This window comes from Ammospiza nelsoni, chromosome Z, assembly GCF_027579445.1.
Source record: "Ammospiza nelsoni isolate bAmmNel1 chromosome Z, bAmmNel1.pri, whole genome shotgun sequence".
Classification (NCBI taxonomy): Eukaryota; Metazoa; Chordata; class Aves; order Passeriformes; family Passerellidae; genus Ammospiza; species Ammospiza nelsoni.
This window is the reverse complement of record NC_080669.1, coordinates 79,092,936-79,109,505: the sequence shown is the minus strand read 5'-3', so window position 1 is coordinate 79,109,505 and position 16,570 is coordinate 79,092,936. Positions and strand designations below refer to the sequence as shown.

Sequence of the window (16,570 nt, the reverse complement as noted above, 5' to 3'; positions counted from 1 at the left end):
ATTATCTGAGGTTGGAGTTTTAGCTATTAGCATAATGACCTGCTTTGTCCATTGTGAAAGCAGCATATCTTTGAGGGAGTGCAGGAGAACATATGACCTGTGAGCTGAAACGTAGAAGTTTCTAGTTGTGGATAGCTATTTTCCCCTTATCCAGAACCTGTTGTTTCTTCCAGGTACATTGCAAGTGTTCAAATACTTATCACTTCTAATTAAGTCCACTCAAGATCTGCAGAGAAACACTCTATGAATGTAGTCTTAATGTGAACATAAAAACATGGTTTGAATTCATAAATATGAATCCCCACATTTGCAGTCTGTGATGTTTTCCATCACACTGTAGAATTCCAGTTGACCTGCAGGTGGTGGCCCTTGTTTCATGTCTGTTAGAAGTGAAATACTTTTAAATAAATGAGTGAAGCTGTAATGGGACCTCTCTGCTTAGGAAACTAAAGAGTCTTTGCATTTGGGCACGAGCAAAGCTCACAAGTGTTCATACAGAGGTTCATGTTAATCTGTCATTTGTGCATTTCATAGAAGCGCTTTTAATTTATAACATCTTCATTGTGACCACATTTATGTTAAGTGGTGACCTGTAGTAACGGGAGCTCTCCAGTAACTTGTTGGAGTTGGATAAAAAGAAAACGTTTGTCTTCAAGACTGCCTTTTGAATGTGGAGTTGCACTGAACAGGCTCTTCAGATTCTAGTCCTGGCTGTTCAATGAAATTGCATAGTCTGTCTGTGTCTGTAGGACTTATCCTGACATCTTGGTCATTGGAGGTGCTTGAACAAGTTTCTGTATGCATTTGCCTGCATGCAGTGTGGTCTGTTACCCTTTCTGCAGAATACAATACAAACACTTTTACTGGTGTTTCTGGAAACTAATTTCATGTTATTTTTTTTCCCCTCTCCCACTTCAGGGCCAAGATGAGGCTGATCCATCAAAACCACCATGGCTCAAAGGAGGGTAAGTATTCCTGTATTTATAATCAGAGTGTACTTTAGAAGTCTGCAGTTCAGTCTAAGTAAAAATAGCATTTATGATGTTTTTAATTAAATAATCAAGTGGCCAAGCCTCACTGAGGGCCAAGCTGCTGCTGTATGTCAGTCTCTTCTCAAGCAGTGGAGGTGGGATATGGAGCTCTTCCAGAGAGACCTGTGATTAAGAGTAAGGCTATAGCTGGAATGTATAGTCTATAATGTCTTGGTGGCAAGTGCTTATGGCAGCAGTATTAAATAATTGCTGCTGAGCACCTCAGAGTGGTCCCCATGAAATCCTTTCTCCTGGATCATTCATTGGTGGCAGCAGAAGGGAAAGAGTAGCTCTGAAGGAGTGCTATGTCTTCTGCTCTTAAAAGAAGATGATAGATTTGGGGGAGTCTTCTGTATTTGCAGCAATTCCTTGTAGTAGTTAAAACTGCACTAACTCTAGAAATTATTGCAGTTGTATTTTTAAAGCATTGCTCATCATGCCTGTTTTGCACAGATGAAGAGTGATTAGGTTGTGCGTCCTCTCCACAACACACTGCTTGCAGCAAATGAAGCAGACAAATTCTGTTTGTAATTGCAGCGTGACACTCTGTGGTACTAGGTGCCAGCATGGTAGCTTCCCTGAGATCCTCTGGCAGGAAAAAAATAGTGACACATTTTACAGGTTATGTGCCTGGTACATGGTCAAGGTGATTTGGTTTGATGGTGGGGCACCCATTGGGAGCTGTCAGTCAGCAGCAGCAAGATTTACCCTGAAATCTCAGCCAGACGTTGGCTTGCTGAAGTTAATTCTCATACTACTGAAGGAAGCTTCCCTAATAAAACATAAAGTTAAATTGGAGGCTTCATTATATGGCTTTCTCCTTTTGGAGTCATTGTTCTGTGGTGTTGGTATTCCCACAAATCGTCACCTGCGGATGCCTGGAGCTGCCTAGCAACCCTCTGCTTTTCCCAAGGAACCTGGGACTTAGTGAGTGGGCTGCTGGAGAATTGGCAATTTGCAGGAGCAGGAGGCAGTGATTTATTGTAACTATAAACAGCACCTTCTCCTGCTTTAACAAGGAGACAGTGTACTCAGTTTATTGGTTCATGTGCATCAAATTATTTCCTAGCCTGAAAGGTAGATACACCTACAAGTCCTGAATTATTTAAACATGTGTTGTCAATTCGAGGCATTGTTTGCTCTAGTCTGTAATTTTTTTCTTTTCTATGCAAGATACAGCTGAACAGTCTGGCTAATGTAGTTTTGACGAAAGTTTGTCATACTCACTCATCCCATGCAAGGGATTCCCAGAGAATCCCCAGAGAAGCTGGTTGTGGGATGTAAACCTTTAATTCAACCCTTGGCCACATTTTGGCTTATTAGCCTCAAAGAATATTAAATTATTTATGTTTGGAGTTGTTCTTTCAATGGGAAGATTACAGTTGTGGTGTCCTTTGAAAGAAGTAGGCCTCCTCTGTTATGGCAAGCTACCTTAGCTTGCTTAGATTGTCAAGATTTAATGGAAACCTCTGTGTGATACAACATGTATTAAAAGATGAATACGTGCTTCAAGCAATTTTCATTTATAGTATAATGCAACAGGAGCTCCCTGTCTGTAATCACTGGCTTTGGAGATATCACTTCAAAAGAAAATGTACAATTGGTATTATGGATCAGTCTCTGAGTGTAGTATCTCATATCTGTATCTTTTATTTATTAGTGCACATTATCTTCTCATACAGAAATGCTATTCACTCTTCAGTACAGCTCTCTATAATGCTATAAATATTACATCCACTGCAGAGGAGAGTTATCCTATTACATATAAAACTGCACTGTGCACATTTGAGGCACTGTCAATTCTTCTGTTGTTAAGTGAGGTAGCAGTTGTGCTTGAATAAAGGGACTGAGGTAGCTAAAAGCACAACACTTTTGAAAATCAGGAATTGTTGTTGAATTTTTTTATTAATATTAACAAGCTAAAAGCAGGTCATCTGGGTGTGTAACTATGTATGTCCTAGTACAGCTCTCTTCAGTGACAAATACAAGCACCTTTCAAATACATTTATCACCCTGGCTTACCACTGTTTCTGTCATAAACCTCAATCTATCAAAAGTATTTTGCAACAAACCAAGTTGTAACTAGACATGCACAATAATTTATATAGGCTCATCTTGAATTTATAAAGCATGCAATTTTAATGTTTCTCTTCTTTCTTGGGAAATGTCAGAGTATCACAGTTTCCTTTCAATTAAATTAGAAAAAAAATTTGAAATCAGGTAGGAAAAAGCTGTTAGCCAGGAGCATTAACTCTGGAGTTTTACTTGTGATAATTTTGTTGAATCTTTTCAGGTTATACACTCTCCCTTTCAATTTTATATATGCTTTCATAATTCGAGGGATTTACACAAATCCTTGACTCAAAGCTTATCAATAAGCTGTGTTGTGGTTCAGGTAATCCCGGGATTCTTTGCATCATCTGAGTAGTCTGCCATGACACCTATTTATCACCAGCATCAGAAAGATTTTGTGGCATGAGGGCAGCAGACAAATGTGGGAATATAAACATATTTCTTACTTCTTTATGTGGGTGAGATTTTTGTATATTAAGTCAGAAGGGATTTTTGCAGTATGACTTGGTCAAAAAGTTTTTCTGGAATTCTCTATCAGAAGTGATGATAGCCTCTAGTGAAAAAACACAGCATGGCCTTGCTGTGAGGATTTCCAGTATTGGAAAACTGCACTGTTGGAAAACTGGGAAGCTGACATGGCTCTTGCAATTACACATGACTGCTCACCTTCCCACCAGGCTTGTTCAGCCAGCAGCAGCTGTCAGCTCAGCCATGGCTCGGACACGTCACCCTCCTACGCCCCATCAAAAAAGTCAATTATACTGTTACAATTCTGTCACATGTTTCTGTAATAATGGACTACTTTCCTCTTTGTTACAGCCTCATGCTAGGCTGTGTTGTGGCATCCTTGTCCATTCTCAAGCTGTAGCATGGGTTTGGTCTGGGTGTTTTGTTGTTTGGTGTTTTTTTGCTTTTGGCTGTATTTAAGTGGGCTTGAGTAGGCCCTGCTCTCTAATAGCTGCAGGTTGCCTCTTGTCATTTATCAACCTCATAATTTTCACGGCATGTGCGAATTTGTAGTGGCAGTTTGATTTCCTAGATTGTTTGGAAAGGTAGTTTTTATGGCTGTATGAACAGTTTGTTCCACATTCCTTTTTCCTATAATTTTCCTGCAGAACCTTTTGACTGGGTGTGTTGTACTAAATCAACAAAATAACCTGGCTGAAATTGCCAGCCAGTTTATCACACAAATACCAAAACATGTAAGCCAGAGTGGCAGAGTGTGGAGAAAATGGCTAAAGATGGAGAGGCAGAGGGTTCCCTTGCAGTCTCTGTAATCGAGAAGACCTCAGAAGCCATATTCTTAATGTTAGCAAGGCCTGCGACCAGAGTGGAGGAGGGGAGGGTGAGAGAGGCACTGAGAAGTGCTGTGGATTTTGCCTGCTGGGCTGGGTGTTCATTGTGGGGAGGAAGCTACAGCAGAGAGCTGTGTGCTCAGTTTCCACCTTTAGGAAAAAGCATTATCTTTTAGATAGTCCTTAGAGATGGATGCATTTTCTAAAGACCTTTAAGCTGGATTAGTAGACCATCTTCAAGCACAGGGGTACATCCATGTGGTGTTACCAGTAAGTGGTAGGATCCAGGTACAATTATTCAGGCTGGTCTCATTGGGAAGGGGAAGTAGGTCAGAGTGTTTTATTTCATCAGGCTCTGACTGTTGCTGGGGTAATCACCAGTCTGCTTCATTGTCACTTCTGCCAGCAAATGCTATCTCTTGTGTGTACAGGTCTACATGGCTTGAAATGCTGAGCACCACAAATAGTCTCTTTTATAGAAATAAAAATAATATATTTTCTCCTCTGATGTCAGTTTTTTCCTAACAATTATATGGTCCTCAAGGGCCAGTATTAAGTGTGTTCTAGACTAGAATCAGAAGATGGCAGCATCCTGCCCTGGGGCTGATCCTCTTTGTTGTGCTCCCTCCCAACCACCAACACCAGGCAGGAATGTCTGGATTGTTGCATGTGAAGAAGATAAACACTTAATTGTTTTTTAGCATTAACTTTGTACTTTCTTAAGTATAATCTTCTGGCTGTTTTTCTTGCTGCAGTAAAGCATCACCCTCTTCACCCCTCCCAACCCGAAATTAATTAGTTGTTTTGTTGGTTTTTTTTTCCTCCTGAATTTCCAGGCCTGCAGGTGGTCTCTATGGCATCGATAGCATGCCTGATCTGCGCAAAAAAAAGCCAATTCCACTTGTCAGTGATCTGGTAAGAGATTTCTTTGTTTCTCTTCTGCCACACAGCATTTACACAACTGGCTTTACATTCTTGATGTATGGGCACATTCATTGTCACTTCAATAATCTCAAGCGTTTTATCAAATTAATTACTATACTAAAGGGTTAGGAGTACTGCTTAAAAAATCTCAGTGAGAAATAGCTATGGTTTTGTAGACAATTTCATTCATTTCACAGAATTAGGGTATTTTTCATGTTTTCATCCTTTTTATTTTACACAAAATATTTTATTATTTTTAGGCCTGCAGAATTTTAAAGGTTTTCCTAAAAATCACATACCTTAGGGAAAGTTATAACATCCGTGTGAGGTTTGGCAGCTTACCAGAAGGCTGGAATTTTAGAGGATAGATAAATGAGCATATGTGGTTGGATTTTAAAAGCTATTTGCAAAATTGCCAGTAGACTTCTGCACTGAGGAAGCATGTGAACCAAGTGAATAATGAGGACAAGTTTCATATGCTTGCATGATAAAGCTTCTGCAGGACAAATGGTTTTCTGTTGGTTGTATTCAGTACACGTAGCGATTTCATACTTGACAGAAATGCTGTAACAGCTGAAAGACCAAAGTTTCTATATCCTGTAATTCATGTGAAAAGATGCATACAATTTTGTCTGCCAGCTTATACATGGGCAGCTTGGCATGTGTCTAGCTAACTGCTTGTATCTTAAATCGTTGCAATAATGGCATTAACTTGTGTTACTTCCCTTGAATGCATTCATTCTCTCTGTTCACAGGCCATGGTAAGTGGAGGTGAAGACTATCCATCAAGTCTTTGCCAGAAAAAAACCCCTTACTTTATGTTATTTCCCCCTCTACTTCTTTGCTTTTTGTTTGAACCTACCTTATTGCAGTGAATGCGTATCCAATACTCTGTCCTGCTCCATCACTGTTGGAATGAACTTTTTCAGTTTCTCTCGAAACAGCATAAACCAGAACATAAGTGGTACAAAACTGATAGAGTTGGATGATTTCAAAGCAAATGCTGCTATCTTTAAGTATCCTTCTCTGCCTTCATATTACTGGAGAGGCTGTAGAAATCCCTTGTATGCCACTGTGAGGTGCTGCAAAGACAGTGCCCTGTGCTGTCCACAGCTGCAAAGCAGTGCTGGCGTGATGTGAAAGACAGTATTCTGAGGGAAAAATGTAGTTCATTGTGTTCAGTGATGGCTGATGAATGTGATACACTGTCACATTCAAACCTCTGCTCCCAACTCACTCCCCTTTCTTTTATTCTTGTTACTTGCAACCTCTTTACTGTCACATTTTGGGGTGTTGTATGTTTTGTAAAGTGGGTGAAATAATCTCCCTTTGGATATGAATGAAGTTAGATACACAAAAGTGAGTCTGTTGTAGTGATCTCAGACAGCAGAAGGGCTACTGTTGCTACCAGAAAGTGAAAGTGGAGATGGGAACCCAGGTTTCATTGGCAATTCTTTCAGAGAAACAAATAGAAATTTACTAGAGTGAGACTGATTATAGACAGATGGAAACAAGTTGGAGACCTTTCAGAGTATACATTTGACTCCTCTGAGATGTGAACAGTCATTTAAGAAACCAACTTAAATGCAGTAGATTGCTGGTTTGGTGTCTGGCATGACAGAGTCCCCTTGCTCACATCTCTGGGCATGTAATGCCACTGCACTTGTAAATGTTGGTGGTGAATAACAAACTTTCTTCTTCCCTAGTCACTGGTTCAGTCCCGAAAAGCCGGAATTACCTCAGCGATGGCTACTAGAACATCTCTCAAAGATGAAGAGCTGGTAAGTGGGAGGGTTACTTGACTTCTCTTAATGCTGACTAAGCAAATTAAAGGGATTTGGCTCTCTGAGATTCAGAGCCAGCTTCACAGATGTCTGGAAATATAGATGCAAAGCTTCCTGTATCATTTGGTCAAAGAAACTAAACACATAAAAGTAATATTTAATGTATCAATATGATCCTGAAAAATGTAGAAACACAGAATCACAGAATATGCTGAGTTGGGAAGGTACACATCAGGATCATTGAATTCAACTCCTGGTCCTGCATAGGACACCACAAGAAGCATCATCTGCCTTGATGGTGCTGTCAAACACTTTTTGATTTCAGTAATCTTACCATTTCCTTCTGTGTTATGTGCCATAAGGGACAATGTGTGAAACTTGCTTTATTCAAGGTATTTCCCATCCGCAAACATTAATTGTTGTCTTCCAGTTTTTTTAGCACCTGGGGAGACACTTTCGGAAGGCAAGGAGTGTCCTCTGACACTGCATGTAAAAATTTCATGCATTTGTCCACCTCAAATGTGTAGCTTTATAGCACTGGTCATGCCTTTTCCTGTAAAGCCCTTGCATTAACCAGAAAAAATATGCTCAGTCACCTCGCTGGATGTTGGTTTACATGTGCTCTTGCCTTTCAGAAATCTCATGTCTATAAGAAGACCTTGCAAGCCTTAATTTACCCCATCTCTTGTACAACCCCACACAACTTTGAAGTGTGGACAGCCACAACTCCTACGTACTGCTACGAGTGTGAGGGGCTGCTGTGGGGCATCGCACGGCAGGGAATGCGCTGCGGGGAGTGCGGGGTCAAGTGCCATGAGAAGTGCCAAGACCTGCTCAATGCTGACTGCCTGCAGAGTGAGTAGAGTTCAGTGGAGTGTGGCTGCTCCAGAAATTGTTGCCAGAGCCTTCCTAAGTGTACTGCTGATATCTCAGGGATCAGTGAAGCTGCAGTGATTGAAGTGACTGTGTGTTTTCTGAAAAGGTGCCATTGGGCTAAACCTACCTCCTTGGGGCACAGACAGCTCTACTGATGCAGAAAAGCTTTGCAGCATTGTGCTTGATGTCCTTTTAAAGAAGGTTTAATTCTTTACTCTTTCACATCTGTTTGTTGGTTTTGGTTGATTTTTTTGATGGCTGATTTGGTTTTTTGCTTTGTTTGCTCTGTTTGTGTCAGCTCAGGTTGTGTATTTGCTAGCATGTCCTGCGTTCAAGTAAGGGTTGGATGAAGAGGCTATGAGGCTGAATGTTCTGACATTTGTTCTCTCCCCGCTGTCCTGGTATTGCAGTCAGGTTGCTTGTTCCAACCATCAGTCTGTGCCCCTGTTTTAAGCTTTTTAGAGCAGCACGGGGCTCGTGCTTAGGGTATAGAGTTCCTGGATTTAGCTTGGATTATCTGTACCAACAGCAACCTGGGAAGGCATTTTGTCTTTTCAACAGTAGGCCTGCTTGGCTGAACCACTTTAGAGACCTAGGGCTGAGTTAACAGAGATGGTGAGTCAGACACAAAGGTGTTGTTCAAGTATATGGGCAGTATTTAATCTTCCTACTAGCATTTCTGATTATTTCGTTGGTGTAAAAAACTAAGTAAAAAACAAGTCATCTCTTCAAGGAACTCTGTAACTTTGCAGAAAAAAATGACACACCAACAATGGAGAAGTTTAAAAGGAATTTTATTAAAGGGGGAAAAAAAGAGAAAAAAGTATTCATTTAAGCATCTACCTTGGTCCAGTTTTTCTTATTTGCTTGAAATACCATTTCTTAATTCAGTCTCAAATTTATATATATTCCTGCTTGAGAGCAAAATACCTCAGTCTAAATAGAATAGAAAGTCCTTCCATGTATGTTAAATGTTGAGTAGGAAGGTGTGACTCTTTTTGTTCACTCTTCTTGTCATTGTAACTTGATGGACTAAGTCTAAGGAATCAGAAAAGTTTGTGAAGTATGAAGAGACTTATTGCAAATTCCTTTCAGCAATTCTACAAATTTGAAAAGTTGGATCTTGTGATTTGAATTGGGCTGCAGTTGTTTGGGAAAGCCAGACTGAGTGATTCAGCAAGGGATACCAGTGAATCATAGGTCATTTGTTTTTTCTTACGACTCTTCTTAACACCCAAATGGATGTTGTTTATACTTGTATTTTTGATGAGTGCAGAGTCTTGAAGTTGTCCATTAGTTAGGGCTTTTTACAATGGCTGATTTGTAAGACACATTTGATCCTGGCCAAACCCCTCTGTCTCCCAGTTGCTCAGCAGTCCTAGATTTGTCTTTGAGGGCTGGGAGGTGAGTTTATAGCATCATTGGCACCTTGGCTTTGTTGAGACCTTTCTGTGACTAAGTAAAGAGCATTTGGTGCAGGAGAATGTAGTTTGGTCATAGCTCAGTTTTCTGTCACAGTCTGATGTGGAGGGTCAGTTCCTGAGAATAACCCTTCTATTTCTGGAGTTCACCAGAACTCTCTGCTAACTGCTGATTTTCGGTATTTGAGGTGAAAATCTCAAGGTATCCAGGCTGGATTCAGATGCATACCCATGATGCTGTAATGCAAGGGAGTTGTGGTATCTCAGTAAGAGAGAAATCTGTGAACAGAGGAGGATTAGATTTGCACCAGCAGCGGAGAGGAAACAGGCACAAAGTTGTTGTACAGAGCAGTGGTCCTGAAGTTGAAAACAACAGGGAAAAACCTCTGTATTAAAAAAATAGCTAATGACTAAGAGGAAGGTATGTTCCCACATAGGAGGGTTGTGGCTATCCTTGTTCAAGAAGGGAGACTGCAGATGGGAATGGGTACTGGAGAGAGTTCAGTACTAAGGGGAGAAATATCGGAGTGTCTTGGATGATACAAGATTGTTAATCTTTCAAAGGAGATGCTTGGCAGTCTGGGAGGGGAGGGAAGGAATCATGCTGTTAAAAAAAAAAAAATAGCTGTACTAGGTTTTCCCTAATAGAATGTTTCTAAAAGGATGTTTTGGAGCCCAGGGCAGAGGTGTAGGAGATCTGCATGTAGTGCACCTGCTACTACTCTGGCTTACTCTTACAGTTTACAGATATCCATGTCTTAAAGCCATTCTGGGCAGCAGATACTGTTTCATAGCTGGCAGCAGTGGCTCTGTGAATTGGTTTAGTCCTTGTTTGAACCTGTTTTTGCTTTCACCATGTTGGGGAAGAGGGAGATAAGCTACAGGGAGTAAGATGATCTTTCTAAGCTCATTGTTTACAAAAGAGTAAAAGGGCTAAGTTGGATGTGAGAAAATTAAAGGTAGAAGACAACTTCAGTGATTCAGACTCCTTGGGAACAGGGAGTCTCTGGAGCTGAGACACTGAAGAATAACCATGGGGGAAGATTTTCTTATCTCTAGCTGTAATTACATAATCTTATGCAATGGGCTGTGGGATGTGATGCTGTGTTTTTTCATAGAATAGAAGAAACAACTGGAAATAACTTTTCATATATGACTAAGCATTAAGTAAGAACTTGTTATTTTATTCAAGGGGTTGCAGATGTTTTCACATTTTCTTTCAAAATGTAAACTCAGGATACTTCATCATGCAGAGTTACAGAAACAGAGAGGAAACAACGGAGAGTACACCAGGCTTAAAAAGTGTGAAGCATGTGGAAAGGTAAAACCCAACCAAACAAAAATTTTCCTTACTGAGTTCTAGTGAGGTGTCCAGAATCAAGGAAGAGAAATGGTGAGTGGAGTCTGCAGGGTTACCCACTGTGAATGTGAAAGATATCATTAGCTGGGGTAGAGATGTAGAGGAAGCTGGCGATGGTAAATGTGCAATGAAAAGATAGAAAAGACAGAGGATGGTGGTGGGAGTTGGAGAACAGGGTGAATGTGCCTCTGGAACGGGAAAACCATTGTTATCAATACTAGAAACATATTAAAAGGCAATTTCAGGCAACTGTGTTCTTTACTTTGGTGTGTTCATGCTAAAGTTCTTCTAAGTGGAACCCAAAGAAACAGAGGAAAATGGAGAAGTTTAATTTCTTTTTATACATATATTTGAAGAACGTAGTCTGTGCTTGAGGAATGAGAAACAGGGTGTCTGGGGGACAAACAATATTTTAGAGATCCCATAAATTCAAGATTGAACTTTCTTGTATACTGAACTCAGAAGGGATTTTTTCCTAACAGAAGCTTTATTGTTGCTGTCAGCAAAAAACCCCAAAACATTCTCAGGACATATCTTCACTTATGTCTATTTAGGGCTTCCAGAAAATGTTACAATGGAGTAAAATGAATTTTCAGACTGGTAACAAATACAATTCTATTGATTGTACCTTGATGCCTCGGGATATATATTCACTTCAATCTGTGTAAGTCTTCCAGAAAATGTTGCATTGGAGTAAAATGAATGTTCAGGCTGGTCACAAGTACTTTTCCATTGTTTATGCCTTAAAATTTTGGGTAGACACCTGGGGTTTTAATCCTTAGATTTAGAATGTGCTGTTTATCCATTTTCCATCCTTCATACCTTTCTGGGGAAAGTAATTCTCCCAAGTCTTGTAGAATTAAGTTTGATTCTCTCTTCTGAGGGTATTTTTCTTTGTCTCTATGTTTTTAAGAAACTTATTACCTGATACACTAAAAAAATTTATCAGCAGTGTAGGACTGCACTGGTGAAAAATTCAGCAATGCTTTGTTGCAATTTGAATCAAAGCCCATTTGCAGACTGCTTCAGCAGGGCTATTCCATGAATTGGTGGTGTCTGAAGTGCAATAGTCTGGAATCAGTTGTAGTATGTGTACTGCAGCCTCCTGGTTCATAGTGTTGTAGATGCTTAGGAGTTATTATTCTGATGATAGGGCACTTACCTTTTTTATCATAAGCTCATAAATACCTACTCCAGGGACAGTGCTCTCTTTTTAGCCATCTGCTGTTCTTGGAAGAGTAGAAGTCTATTCTGAATGGCTACTTTTCTTTTCTTACTGGCGTGAGAGTGGATAGAGGGATGTTCTTTAACATCCCCAGGGCATGCAAAGCTTTTGGAAACTGAGCTTTTGTCTCGTGCCTTGAGCATTGGTGTAGTACTAACTGAATTACAATGGGTTGGGCAATTCTGGTATCAAAGAAAGAGTAAATCTGGAGCTGGATGAGTAGGAGACAGAGGAACAAATGCAGAGGAGTAATTACCAAGAGGGTGGAAGGAAGGAACATTATGTGAGCAAGAGCCTGTAAGAGGCCTGTACAGTTCTGGGCTAGCTTTTTTAATTGATGCATTTTGACTCAGGACTGTGAGGCAGGTGTAATTGTTGCTTTTTGGATGAGAAACTTGTGTGTGTTGTACTCTGGGTTCAGAGTCTGCAGTTCTGAGACCGAGTCAGTGAGTGAGGGGTTTAGTCAGACCAATTAAGTCATGTGCTAATCATCTTGGCTTCGGAGTTGAATGATGGTTAGACACCATGGTGATGAACAGTTGTTTGCTCCCAGAGTCCTATGTAGGAAAATATTTGCACAGAAGGAAGAAGGATACCTTTATTTGAAACTTGAATATCTATTTTAAGTTTCAAGAATATATAATTTCTAAGCATTATCCGCCTACTGAACAGCTGCCTTCTATCCTGACAGTGTTGCTTTCTTGAATTCTTCTTTAAGCATAGAATAACAGCACTGGTGGTATACTAATAGCTGTATCAATACAATTCCCAATATAGATCTATTTGCTTTCTGTTTCCAGTCATAAATTGACTGATAATTCTGTCATAGAGAGGAAGAAGGAAAGCCCAAAAGCTGTACATGTTACTTGTGTATTCCAGTGCCTTTCTGTTGCCATTCACAGGATTTGAAAAGCTGATCCATTGACCAAAAACGTCTTTGCAGCTTGAAGAAATAATCCGAGTCCAAGAGCAGGAAAAGTACCCTCTGCCACTCAATATAGTGATATGTTTTGCATTTAAAACACATACATGATAGTTAATTAGTCCCCCAATAGTTGGTTTAGAAGCCCTCTTGGTTTTGTACCAAGAAGCAGGTGTCAAAATTAAGACCGAGTGTGTTGTTGAGACAGCAGAACAGATATTGTCTGTTCTTTGTCTGTATTGTTAAGTAAGGTGTCTGTCTGATTCAGGCTTTTGCCCTGCAATTCAGGCACAGTCTCTGCAGGCAGAGAGGGACCTTTTCCAAGGAAGGAATAATGAAGCTGCCTGGACAAATTATCTGGGCATAGTGGGGAAGCAGTGTGGGTGGAGGTGATGGGTTTCCTCTGGAGTCACGAGGCAGAGCCAAGTGTTGGAGGTGGCTGGAGGGCTGTTGGGCTCTGTGTGTCATGGCTTGAACATCCTGCAACCCAGGGTGCCCTGGACTGCTGCTAGGCTTGCAGAGGGATAAATCCACTGTGCAGGGTCTCTGGAGGTTGTGGGGATGTTAAACATGTTTTTATTAGAATTCCTTCATTTGTCTCAACTTGCATTATAAGGCCTCATTTGATGGTCCTGCAGTGCTTGCATTAAGGCGAGTTTTAATTGGTTCTTAATTTCCCTGAAGTCAGAAGGGTCAGGGCAGAGTTGATTTATTTGGATCATGACAGATCTCAGAATTCCAGCTAGGAAAGGCAAATTGTTCAGTTTGGCCTTTCCCAAATTCCCAGTAGTTTTCTGTAGTTCTGCATATAAAGCATAGAGTCCGTCTCCATCCTCAGGAGACCCAGTTCTGTTAAAGCTGAATAGCACTTCTTATCTGAAGTTCAAAGCATAGCCCCTGGTATCATTTCGGTTTCATATTCCTTTAATAAATGTTAGGTGCATCACCGGTGAGTAGAGACAGCAGGGACTGTGTAATTAATTTCAGTATTTTTGATTTCATTTCATCTTAAGCCAACAACAGGAAACTCTGGGGCATGTACTTTTTATTGTACTTAGTGAAATACCGAACATCAGGCCTCTAGCAAGGAAAATGAGAAGGTACTCAGGTAATGTAAAATTATGGCTTGTTTCACACCCAGGTCCTTAATAACACGCTTTGGTATGCGGTGTCCTTAATGAACTTCTGACACTTCAGTAGTTACAGTCTATTGCAAGCTGAAACTCTTTTTATTCTCTTTGATTATGTACTGCTGGTCTTCTCTGTGTGTGTGTGTGTGGATGTGTTCATAGGACTTTTTTCATATTTAGTCACTGCTTGCTGAAACAGTACCATATGCAAAACTGTAGTTCCTTATAGCAAGGGTACTTCAGATATCATATTTGCTCACTTCTGGAAGAAAACAGTGTCATGGATCTTTGTGGATTGATGACTCCCTTTGCACACACCTTGCACGTGCTATAATACATATTTTTAAGGTAATTTAATATTTGGTAAATACTTGAATTGAGGACATTTTTCCTGGGACTACGCTTACTTTAATTAAACTATCCTAGAGAAGAAAAACAAACAAAAGTATATTACATTAAACAGAAAGGTTATGATTGAATGTGTTCATAGGACTTTTCTACTGGTTTAACTTAATCTGACTTAAGATCATAATATAAAATTGCTGCAGACAGCGTATTGAGAGACTGTGTGCAATCCTGAGTTCCTGCTTTTCATTTCACACCTGAGTTACCTGCCCTCTTAGCTCACATTGGTGCTTTTATTGATGCATGTCTCACATCTGACACAGTAGTCAATTTCTAAATTCTGACAGTAGAAATGATTGTCAGAATTGAGTAGGAAGTATTTGGTGGTGGGAGTAGTCTTATCTCATAATTGTATGAACTTTGAAATTTTTTGAGGTATGCAAGCGACCAGAGGCTTCTCTTTTGTCAGATGGAGTTGACTCCCTGTGCCGTTATAGACTCTGTGCCTGGCTCTTGTGTTTCCAGCTGCTGGACACTACATTCTTATAATGGCTCGGGTTTTGAACTGTTGAGTTTGCTATCCTACAGGTATTTGTTGTAGTTGATATACCTATGCAGTTCTAGAAATTGATTGAGTTGTCTCTGTGTGAACTGATGAAATAGAATGGCATCCAGATAAGCAGGAGACATAGATTTGCTTTGACTCTGAGCTCAGCAGGGATCTTTGTGACACACATGGGTTGAAAATGCTGACGCTGGAGACCCATCTGAGCTTCTCTTCTGTGAGACAAGCTCATAGTTACTATTTGTAATGGGGGTCCTGTGTCCTCTTGTTAGCACTTGCCTAAGCAAGGATTTATTTGTTCATAGCAAGGTGATGAGAGCAGAGGCCATGCTGTTAAGAATGTCAGTCCTGGGTGTTTTTCAGCTGTAAGGTTATTAAATTAACCTGTTGTTAGAAGGGCAATCTGATCCCAGATTATAGAGGAACTACTCCCTCTGCCTCCAAATGGCCCAAGGTCTCTGTGCATGTTGGAATGGGGGGGAAACAGAGTGTGAATGTCAGTATCAGGAGCCATCATGTGAAGGGTAACTTGTAGCTTTGATCGCCCTGTCCAGATTCAGTGAGACATGATTTTGTGTGTGTTTGTTCCTGATGAGCATTGTGTATTTTCTGGTGCACAGGAGCAGCAGAGAAGAGCTCAAAGCATGGAGCTGAAGACCGGACCCAGAATTTCATCATGGCCATGAAGGATCGCATGAAAATCCGGGAGCGGAACAAGCCTGAGATCTTTGACTTGATCAGAGATGTGTTTTGTGAGAGCAAAATGACACATGCTCAGCAGATGAAGACAGTGAAACAGAGCGTGCTGGATGGTACCTCAAAATGGTCAGCAAAGATCACGATCACTGGTGAGTGGGATGGGATAGTCATGGGGTCTCTTGGTCTCACTTGGGAGCCTCAAGTAAGAGAGTTAGTGTGGAATTATAACATAGAGGAAGGACTTCTCTGACCTCTGTGTCTTTCTGCTGAGTGCACATACAGGTAGCAGGTGCCGATGCCCCCATTGCAGGTGTTGTAGTGCACCATGAGCTGCAGCTCATCAGAAATGCTCTCATTGAGGGATATTCCTGTTTCTCTGGGCATTATGAGCTGATACTTCAGGTGGTGGTCAGATACATTGTCTTGTTGCAGGATGGTGGTAACCCTTCTGTTTTCCTTTCAGTGGTGTGTGCTCAGGGTCTGCAGGCCAAAGACAAGACGGGGTCCAGTGATCCATATGTAACTGTTCAAGTGGGTAAAACGAAGAAGAGGACAAAAACGATCTTTGGGAATCTGAACCCTGTATGGGAAGAGAAGTTTTACTTGTAAGTGCTCTGACAAGGAGTCTCAGATCCATGTCATCTGTTTTATGATTTGAGCTTTGACAGCTGTGTCTTCTCTCTCTGTATGCATTCCCACATCACCTGTAATTTGGGATGGTTCTATTTTTGCTCAGCATTGTGTGTGTGTGTGTGTGTGAAGGGTTGACATCTCTAACAATGTATGTAGTGTACACCTGTTTATCCTGCCTGTCTTCCTTGTGTATATACAAATTGTCTGCTTTATGAACACTTCTATGCTGATGTTCCGAGAGAATGCTAAAGGGAAAGGAAAATATTTAAATCAGCAGCTATTGTTCC

At 40.7% G+C, this 16,570-nt stretch overlaps 1 protein-coding gene across 1 annotated transcript in view; it reads left to right on the top strand.

The window, feature by feature from the left end:
• UNC13B (unc-13 homolog B) overlaps positions 1 to 16,570 on the top strand; it is a 206,604-nt gene that overhangs the window by 121,151 nt on the left and 68,883 nt on the right. The window contains exons 11-16 of the mRNA XM_059492372.1: positions 919 to 965; positions 5,236 to 5,314; positions 7,030 to 7,104; positions 7,743 to 7,962; positions 15,572 to 15,799; positions 16,114 to 16,255. Coding sequence (XP_059348355.1) covers positions 919 to 965; positions 5,236 to 5,314; positions 7,030 to 7,104; positions 7,743 to 7,962; positions 15,572 to 15,799; positions 16,114 to 16,255 — 791 coding nt within the window. The remainder of the gene's footprint in view (positions 1 to 918; positions 966 to 5,235; positions 5,315 to 7,029; positions 7,105 to 7,742; positions 7,963 to 15,571; positions 15,800 to 16,113; positions 16,256 to 16,570) is intronic.